Raw genomic sequence first — 10,949 nt, 5'->3', positions numbered from 1 at the left:
CTGCCCTGGCATGTCCTAACAAGGCTGTGTAACTTGCAGCCTCACAGACTGAGGCCTCTGCACATCTTGGCTTCCCATCAATCTGGGCCCCCTAAGACTTCTGAAGAAGTAAGAATTAAGAGTTTTACTATAGAATTTAGAGCAGAGAAAATATTAGAGTTACATATTACACATGAAAATATGTAACTCTAACACAAAACTTAAAGAACGAGCAAACGATCTGTCCACTTATTTATTCACTCCTTCGCTTACCCCTGCGAGAATCATCCATTCATTTGGTTCTATGCCAGATCCATGCCAGGCCCTGAGGAAGCAAAGCTGCCCAGGAACTCAAGTCCAGCAAGGCGCACAGATGGGCTTTGGGTTCAACCATGTGGTAAGTGATCCTTGAGAGGGAGGAGCAGCATGTTCCCAATGGGGAGAATAAGGAATTCTATCTAAAAGGGAATATTTGAGGACACATTTTAAAAAAGAAAAAAAAAGCATGTTGCAACTGAATGATGGGAAAGGGAGGGGTGAAATTGTACATACACTCTTGTTTCAAAAATTTTCCTAAATGTCCACATGCATTACTCTGTAGTTTAGAAAAAAGGCATTGTTTACAAATTAAGATTAAAGTCAACCCTTAATCAACCATTAATGTCATGGGGAGAGGCTGGGTTTTGGTCTCCTGCTCTATTATGTCTTTACATTCCTCAATAGTCTAATTCCTTTATTTATTCATCCTCTCCTTTATCATCCATTTTCTGTCATTTCCTTTCACGTGTTTGGCTAAGTCAGTTAATATTTGCTGAGTATTCATGTGCTCTACTTTACTCCCCAGATTCTCTGAACTAGACTAGAGCAACACGACTGTGAGCAGAAATAACATGTCTCGTCCAGGGTGAGTCACTTAAAAGCCAGGGTGCCTTTCCCTTCTCTCTCTTACCAAGCAGCCTCGGGAGCCATGTATACGGAGAACATACCATGAGGTGATGAGAACCTGTTTTCCTGAATTTCTGGGAAGAGGTGATGCCCCTCCAATGGACTTTGGACTTGGTATAAGTGAGGAACAAGTTTTCACTCTGTGAGCTTCACTCTGTGGAGCCCTGTGACGTGGGAGCGCATTCATTCCCACTGCATGGTCTAGCCTAACCTGAATAACATGACTATCTCCACTGCCTTCTGAATATGAAGTATATTTCTGTAAACACTTTGTATGGCTTAGTGTCTTGACAAGATATTCTTGACAAGAAATTCTTCGTCCGCTCTTTCCTTCTTACTGCATTTCTTTTGCTCCTTTTCTCTGTAAATGAGTTTGAGTTGGTTGCTCTCCCAAGTCAGTCAGTCAGTCAACCAAGACGTGGATTTTAATTCACTTGTGCAAATACAAGCACCCTACCCTGAAATGCTGCTCCAGGTGAAACTGAACAAAGATATTTTAGGTCAGTTCGCTCTGCCTGTGTGAACCCAGGGTCCATGTATGCCGTGGACGATCATTCCTCAGGCCCACCCACAAGAGAAGTCTCCTGGGAAGACAAAGGAATGCAGTTCAGCCCCAGGAGGAGTGCCCGAGTACGACACCTCAGAGACAGCAGGTGCCACGAGTTAGCCTCACACCTATTTCCTGCCTGCTCCTGCCCACCGTCTTCCACACACCAGCCTCACACTGAAATTCGCTTAAGCTAACTGAAATGCCCTTAAGAGTCTCTATTGGAAGTGATTCCAATGCTGCATGCTTTCTCTACTGATACTTTCTTCATACACATTTTTCAAATGTTTGTGTGCACATAGGTATGTATGCATGCATGCTAAGTCACTTCAGTCACATCTACCTCTTTGCAACCCCATGGACTGCAGTCTGCCAGGCTCCTCTGTCCATGGGATTCTCCAGACGGGAATACTGGTGAGGGTTGCCACGTCCACCTCCAGGGGATCTTCCTGCCCCAGGTATCACACCCACATCTCTTATATCTCTGCATTGGCAGGTGGGTTCTTTACTACTGGTGCCAACTGGGAAGCCTGTAGGTATGTACGAATACATGTAAATACACTTTACAGGAAGTTTCTTTGTTGTAAAAGAATAGATTAAATCACCTTGTTGACCTTGCTAAATAATTTGCTGCAATGTACAGAATATTACCAGGTAATACCTATCATCTTATAACATCAGGACTTACTCTCTGAGTTTAGATTAAATAAATGCTTTATTTGCCTTTGAGTAGTCATAATAAATCATATCACACAATGAAATATGTGTCACTGCTTAATAAATGAGTCACCTTTTCCATTTCACTTGCTCTTGCCCAGTTTCCAGTATGATCTGGTGCTTAAAATTCAAGTGGAGGGAAGAGAGACATAAACTGGGAGATTCGGATTGACATATAGACACTATCCTCTATAAAAGAGATAACTATTAACAATAAGGACAGCACAGGGGTCTCGGTAATGGCTTATATGAGAAAAGAATTTTTTTTAAGTGGATAGATGTATAACTATGAGATGTATAACTGATTCACTTTGCTATACACTTGAAACTAACTCAACATTGTAAATCAACTATATGCCAATAAAATTAATAACAAAAAAACCCTCAAGGTGAAATTAATTCATGACTGTAAATGCACGGCCAACTATTCATGAGCTACTTCTTAAAGATATTTTCCTCCAATCAAAAATTATTTAAATCAAGGGAACTTCCCTGGTGATGCAAAGGCTAAGAATCTACCTGTCAATGCTGGGGACACAGGTTTGATCCCTGGTCGGGGAAGACTCCACGTGCCATGGGGCAGCTAAGCCAATGTGCCACGATTAATGAACGCAAGTGCTCTAGTGCCCGTGCTCTGCAACAAGAGAAGCTACCACAGTGAGAAGCCCTCACACTGCAAGGAAGAGTAACCCCTGCTTGCCGCAACTAGAGAAAGCTGGCATACAGCAGCAAAGAACCAGCACCGCCAAAATAATAAATAAACATTAAAAAAATTTTAAATTATTTAAGTCAAGGGAAAACCCTTTGACAAGTTCTTCCCTCGCATAGTTAACTTTTGTCACAGGGCTTCTTTTTTATTTTCTTTTGGCCATGACGTTTTCCCTTTAAAGTGCATTAGTTTCTATAGAAATAAGAATGTCACTAATATGGGAAAAGCTTAGATATGTCCAGACAAATGTAGTATACAGTAAATTCCTGCAGTGTTTCAAAATGTAGCTCCTGGTTTGGTTTGGTTGATCAAAGGATTTCTAGAAGGTCATTGTCACTACATCTCTGATGTAAAAAATTCATTTGACAGACTACACACTCACCTTTTGGGTCTATCCCTAACCTATTTTATAGGTGGATGAAACATTTCTTAAGACCTAAAACTTTTTCTTAAATTTTGCTGCATTGCTTGATTATTTTGAAAAACGGCAGCTGAATTAAAGGATTGTTTATTCCTAGAGTAAAATGCAATTGCAGGTATTCTAGTCTAACCTGTGTTTGTTTTACTAGCCTCCAAGCGTATTTTTAAAGAGTCACTGAGATTATCTCTAAAGAGTCCCAACTCAGGGCCTGTCAGAGGTGAGTGACAAGAATACAGACGAGAGAATGCAGAGATAATTTGACCTACTATCTTTCTCTATGTCTTCTGAACAAATGAAATTGATACCGCCCATCCAATTTTCAGAGGACTTAGACTTCCCCGAAGCTTAGATCTAGGATGTCTCTGGGTCCTAAGTAAGCTCCCTTAGTTGACCTGAAGCAGAAAACCCTGTGTTATTCTAAATGATAATTTATACACAATCTGCCTTTATTGCTATTTGCTAAGCAAAGTTCTAATTTATTCATTTGTTTGTCAAGTATTTACCAAGTGTTTACTACATATTAGGAACTGTTCTAGGGGTTGGGAATACAACAATGATTAAAAGAGGTTAAAATCCATAAGCCCATAGAGCTTACAATACTGCATATATATCCCTGGATAAAATAAGTAAAATAAAATATGTTACATGTTGGTGACTGCTATGGATGAGAACTAAGAAGGGACATGGTTAGAGAATGTTGCAAGGGATGTAGTCACTTTAGATCGGATGGTTAGGGTGTGTGTGTGCACTCAGTCACTTCAGTTGTATCCTACTCTTTGCAACCCGATGAACTATAGCCAGGCTCCTCTGTCCATGGGATTCTCCAGGCAAGAATACTACAATGGGTTTCTGTGCCCTCCTCCAGGGGATCTTCCCAACACAGGGACTGAACCTGAGTCTCCTGCATTGCAGGAAGGTTCTTTACCACTTTACCCATGGTTAGGGTACTTATCTTTACTATGTAACATCCTTCAGGGTGAAAAGGATACCAAGGTTTGTATCCAGAAGAACTTCTGCATACGTATTTAATTGGGTTTCACCAATTCTACTACCAAAATACTTCATTATATATTGATGGCTTTCTCTAGTTTTGATTTTTCTAATTCTTCTATTTTTAATTCTTGTGAAGTATAGATAAAGCAAAGATATTTTCAGTCTGTATGAAAATTTCAGTGTGGTATAACGGATCAGTCACTCACTCATTTTACAAACTTACTGAATACCTACCATGTGGCAGACATCATTACAACATATTGCTGATGACACTTTCAGTTGCATGGAAAAATAAACGTGACTCAAAACAGCAATGTCAAACAAGGAACCTATTCTCTTGCCATCTGTTTTTCTACTCTATTTTCTGTCATTTCTTCATCATCCACTACTGGTCCAATGATGCCTACCCAGAGAAAATTTCATTGCCTCATAACGCCCAGCAAAAACTTGAAATAATCATTGTGACTGAGCCAGCTCAGGTCACGTGTTCACAAGAGCCAATACCATGACCAGAGGAAGGAGTACAGTGACCGGCTTAGCCCAGGTCACATGTGTCTCCCCTCGAACCACAGTTTGTAGTTAGCCTCTCTGATACCACATGATCTACAAATGGTAAATAGACCAAACTGAGAAGAAAGAATTTGGGAATAAATGACAAGAACATAGTATTCACTACATCCAAATTAAAGATTTAAAGATGAATGAAATTGGCATAGTTACTGCTTTCAAATAATTTTAAAAAATTTTCCAAACCATTTATTCATGTTGCTCTTTTTCATTCTTCTTATTCATTTTTGAATTCAATATAAACATAGTTTGAGATGGGTAATAAGTATTTTATAAGTACATAAATAAGAACATATGCACATGGTATACCTTCCTGTCCAGAATCTAAGGTATATATGCAGCTGACTCTATGTGACCTGGTTCCCTGAAACCTACCCTATGGGGATGTAAGGAAGCAGTGGACCATCATCAAGAAAATGCAAATCAAAACCACAATGAGATTATTACCTCATGCCTGATAGAATGGCTCTGATAAAAAAAAAATAACAAGTGTTGGCCAGGATGTGGAGAAAAAGGGAATTCCTGTGCTTTATTGGTGGACATGTAGATTGGTGCAGCCACTCTGGAAAACAGTACGGAGCTTCCTCAACAAATTAAAAATAGAACTACCATACCATCCATCAGTTTCATTTCTGGGTATTTACTCAAAGAAAATAAAAACACTAATTTGAAAAGATGTATGTACCCCCATATTCACTGCAGCATTATTTACTATAGCCAATATATGGAAAGAGCATCAGTTCAGGTCAGTTCAGTCGCTCAGTCGTGTCCAACTCTTTGCAACCCCATGAACTGCAGCACGCCAGGCCTCCCTGTCCATCACCAACTCCGGGAGTCCACCCAAACCATGTCCATCGAGTTGATGGTGCCATCCAACCATCTCATCCTCTGTCGTCCCCTTCTCCTCCTGCCCTCAATCTTTCCCAGCATCAGAGTCTTTTCCAGTGAGTCAGCTCTTCGCATGAGGTGGCCAAAGTACTGGAGTTTCAGCTTCAGCATCAGTCCTTCCAATGAACACCCAGGAATGATCTCCTTTAGGATGGACTGGTTGGATCTCCTTGCAGTTCAAGGGACTCGCAAGAGTCTTCTCCAACACCATAGTTCAAAAGCATCAATTCTTCAGTGCTCAGCTTTCTTTATAGTCCAACTCTCACATCCATACATGACTACTGGAAAAACCATAGCCTTGACTAGATGGACCTTTGTTGGCAAAGAAGTGTCTATTAATAGATGAATGGATAAAGGTATAAATGCACTATGTGTATTTATACACACAGACACACATTCTGGGATAGAGATATAGATATGTCTAGATATATCTCTATATAATAGAATATTATTTGGCCATAAAAAAGTGAAGTCTTGCCATTATGACAACATAAGTGAACCTCAAGGGCATCACGCTCAGTGAAATAAGTCAGAGAAAGACAAACACTGTAAAATCTCACTTACTTGTGGAATCTAAAAAAATAAATAAATAACCAAGCTCATAGATACAGAGAACAGATTGGTGGTTGCCAGGCAGAGTGGGGTGGGAAAGATAAGTGAAGGGGGGTCAAGAGGCAAAACTTCTCTTTATAAAACAAATATTTCCTAAAAATATAATGAACAGCATAGTGACTACAGTAAATAATACTGTACTGTATATTTGAAAACTTCTAGGAGAGTAGACCCTAAAATTCTCACCACAAAACAACAAAGACCTTCTGTATAACACAGGGAACTATATTCAATATCTTGTAATGACCTATAATGGAAAAGAATCTGAAAATGAATAGATAAATATTGGGACTTCTCTGGTGGTCTAATGACTAAGAATCTGTCTGCCACTGCAAGGGACACAGGTTCAATCCCTAATCTGAAAAGATCCCATGTGCCACGGGGCAACTAAGCCCATATGCCACAGCTACTGAAACTATATGCCACAGCTACCGAAGCACACACACCCTGGAACCTGTGCTCCGCAACAAGAGAAGTCACAAATGTGAGAAGCCTGTGCACTGCAAAGAAGAGGAGATCCTGCCTGCCACAACTACAGAAAACCCACCATGCAACAGTGAAGACCCAGGGAAGTCAAAAAATAAATCAATTAATTACAAAAGAATAGATAAATATAGAGAGAACACACACACGTATATATTTATATGTATAACTGGATCACTTTGCTGTATGCTGAAACATTGTAAATCAACTATTCCTTGGTCAAGAAAACTTCTCATCACAAAGAAATGAAGTTTGTAACCATGTAAGGCAACAGACATTAACTAGACTTATTATGGTGGTCATTTCACAATGTCATTTCAGATCATTATATTGTACACCTTGAGACTAATCTAGTGTTATATGTCAATTATAGCTCAATTTAAAAATAAATTAAATCCCTCCGCTCCCCCCTCCTCAAAAAAGCAATGCCACTTTTAAGATATCACCTCTTCCCCTCTTCGACTAAAGAAGGAAGACTCTTCTCTGGCTGGGAACATTCAACTGGGAGGTGACTCTAGAAACTGCTGGATTGGCCAAAAACATTTTCTGAAAAAATCTAAAAGAATGTTTTGGCCAACCCAACACAGAGGAAATTCTACTGGAGTCCTTAAAATTGTTTTAGAAAAACAGGAATTGGAGCTGGCCCATGAACCACATCATCACTCAGATGGTAAAGAATCTGCCTGCAATGCAGGAGAGCTGGGTTTGATCCCTGGGTTGACAATATTCCCTGGAGAAGGAAATGGCTACTCACTCCAGTATTCTTGCCTGGAGAATTCTGGACAGAGGAGCCTGGGGCTACAGCCCATGGAGTCACAAAAAGTTGAGCAACTAACACCCACATGAACCACCTCAGACCAGGAACAACTGAGAATTCTATTTTGTATAGCCTTAAGTTAGCTGCCTTGGCCTTGCTGAGAAAAGGCTGATCCTCAGGGGTTGTAGTACAAGAGGAACTAGGAAAACTCAGCAGGATGATGGAACCTGGGGGATGGGGACAAACGGGAAACAAGCCAGCAATCACAGGCAATCACTTGAGGCAAAGGGACAGAGACATCGTGGGAAATGGCTGCAAGCAGTGGAATCGGGGACATCAGACAGAATCCTGTGAACAGTCCCAAGACAGCATGGGGGGCTGTGTTTGTGACATCCTCCCATAGCCAAGTGCAATGACATTGCTCTCAGTGGCCACACAGCAAATGTGGATGGAATAACTTGGATTAGCCAAATTATTTGTTTTATTGTTATTTAGGGAATGGACTTCAAAACCCACGATTGGTTGCTCAACCTAAAAAAAAAAAATTGACTTCCTGCCACTCCATAAATAATCAGCACCCGTGTGATACTAAACAGGAAATGAAAACGCTTGGTTCATCCCTGGAGGGATGCCATGGATGTGTACTGTCAGAGCTGCTGTTACAACATGGATCATTGACTCGTGGCCAGATGCCCTGGTTGGTTACCGTGCCCTCAGGGATAGAAAATAAGGTAGAGTACCTGACAGGGAATTGACTTTTAGCACTTAACAAGCTGAACTGGAATCCACGTGGGAGGTAAACTATTGTCTCTGAGAGCTTTCAGCACTCAATCTGATATCGGCTTTATTTTTGTATCATGTTTTCCAAGTCGAACATTGTTTTAGTGTGGATCTGGTGGGAATATGTTCCCACTAAATCATGGGCCAACTTTTCCTCCTACAGGTACATTCTTTGGCTTTGATATATCAGTGAATATATTTGTCTTATACAAAACACTATTTCCATGTAACCAGTTCTTCCTTCTTAGCTCCCTTTCAAATAATAACAGCAGTTACTAGGTATTTAGAGTTTTCTATGTGTCAGATCCTGTCCTAAGGTCTTTACGTGGATTATCTTACTTTATCTTACTAAAGCTTGAGTAACCAAGTGCTATGATCCTCATTTTTCAAATGAGGGAACTAAGTGATTTGCCCAATGACATGTCACTAAAAGATAACTTGCCTTGAGATCTTTGTGAACTTAAAATCTACAAATTTGGGAGTATGGAGTACTTCCCAAAAGGCTGCATGCATAAAATTATTGTTTCTTTACTATTAACATCTGGAGTTTGCTTTTTTTTTTTTTTCTGAGGCAAGTAGGAGCTGTGTTGACTCACCTCCCCCATCTGCCATTCCATCACTTACAGGTATCATCAGTATCCTCAAATTGTCCCATCTGAACTCTGGGCCCAGATATCCAGTGCAGAAGCTGTGCTCACACTTGACTGCAACTCTGTTCAGAATCAGTCAGTATAAAACTTGGCTGATGATTTTGACCAAGAACTTTGAGTGCCTTTGCTAATCCAGCTTTTGGCAGAGTATTCTAACTGCCCACCCGTGGAATTCCTGGCTCCTAGAAATAGTTTAGAATGTCTAGAAAGTGCAGGTTCCACAATGGATAGTGTCACATTGTTGTATTAGAGACTCACATCTGTGGAACATTAAAATTCATGAACTTTTGCTCAAATTCTCTTTCTGTACTCAGGGCTAGTAACCACTGAGACCAGGCTATCCACACCCCCTTATTATTGTCCAAGCATGTTTAATGTTAACATTTATAGTGATAAATGGACATCAAAAAGGCTACACATTTACATGAAATTTTATAAAGTAAATTATTGTGTGAAACCAGGAAAATACAATCACAATATATGTAGTTAAGGGGAAAAAGTTCATATAGAGCAGTAAGTTCCAATTTTTCAAAATGTGTTTATATACATATGTGAATATGGGGAACATAACAGGAAGTATGTGGAATACTGACCTGCATGTGCTTCTCCGCATAAACCTACATGCATGCATGTGCTCAGTTGTGTCTGACTCTCTGCAACCCCACAGAGGAGGCTCCTCTGTCCATAGGATTTCCCAGCAAGAATATTGGAGTGGGTTGCCACTCCCTTCTTGAGGGGATCTTCAGACCCAGAGATGCAATGCACTGGCTCCTGCAGCTCATGCATTGCAGACAGATTCTTTATCGTTGAGCCACCAGGGGCATGTTTTTCTAAAGTATAGTGTTCATATTGCTTTCTTTTAAGCATTGCATTTATAATTTGGAACAAAAACAGGCCTCTAAGTTCATAATCTAGAACTACTGGCCCTCCAACTTCCAGATATTATCTTTAAAATGTATGATTTGTCATAGGTGACTTTTACTCTGTTTTGTTTGTTGTCACTGTTTTGTCATAGGTATCATCAATGTTTTTAGAAGTTTTGCAATTCTAAGAAACTCTTTGAATTCTAAAGAGTTAAAAAAAACAAAAAAAAACAAAAAAACCCCAAAGAATAAGCCAAGAGCTTCTTTCAATGTGCTGAAACTGTTCCTGAAACAGATGAATGCTCTAGAAGATAAGCAAGGGATTTGGCCTCTGGCCACATAACTGACTGGCAGATCCAAAAACTCTCCTGCTACAGATCACCTAAGCCCGAAAGAGATGGACCTGGAGTGACCAGGGGCTGTGGTGTATGGACAGGGCTGGGAAAGGATGGGTCTAGGCTATGTTTTTAATGTTAAAATGTGCTTCTCAAGTGGTGCAGTGGTAAGGAATCCGCCTGCCAATGCAGGAGACTCAAGAGATGTGGGTTCGATCCCTGGGTTGAGAAGATCTGCTGGAATAGGAAATGGCAACCCACTCCAATATTCTTGCCTGGAAAATCCCATGTATAGAGGGGCCTGACAGGCTACAGTCCACAGGGTCGCAAAGAGTCAGACACAATTGAGTGACTGAGCATGCAGATCACATACACAGACAATAAAATGACTTCGATTTCTTCACATTAAATACCAGACCAGCAAGAAAGCAAGCTCCAAAAAGTTTTCCTGTAAAGAGTTTCAGCATTGAAATCTTTTTAGAAAAACTATATATTAAATAATTATATATACTTTAAATTTCATATCAGCACACTATTAGTCTATTTGACAAATATGCTTTGAATACACACCACATGCCAGGCTCTGTGCAAAGGAGTGAACAAAATAGACAAGGTCCCTGCCCTCAAGGGATTTATAGTTTAGGCCCATGCTGATTAATAAATATGGTTGTTACTAGGCGTGTATGGCTACTGATCACGTAAT

The 10,949-nt window shown here is 40.2% G+C and overlaps 1 protein-coding gene across 1 annotated transcript in view; it reads left to right on the top strand.

Moving 5' to 3' along the window:
• The first annotated feature begins 1,462 nt into the window (after positions 1–1,462).
• LOC136147870 (basigin-like) overlaps positions 1,463–10,949 on the top strand; it is a 73,534-nt gene continuing 64,047 nt past the window's right edge. The window contains exons 1-2 of the mRNA XM_065907231.1: positions 1,463–1,586; positions 3,467–3,535. Of these exons, the coding sequence (XP_065763303.1) occupies positions 1,463–1,586; positions 3,467–3,535 (193 nt within the window). The remainder of the gene's footprint in view (positions 1,587–3,466; positions 3,536–10,949) is intronic.

This window comes from Muntiacus reevesi, chromosome 16 (genome assembly GCF_963930625.1).
Source record: "Muntiacus reevesi chromosome 16, mMunRee1.1, whole genome shotgun sequence".
Lineage (NCBI taxonomy): Eukaryota > Metazoa > Chordata > Mammalia > Artiodactyla > Cervidae > Muntiacus > Muntiacus reevesi.
Note: the sequence above shows the minus strand (reverse complement) of the source record. Positions and strands in the feature narration are given on the sequence as shown.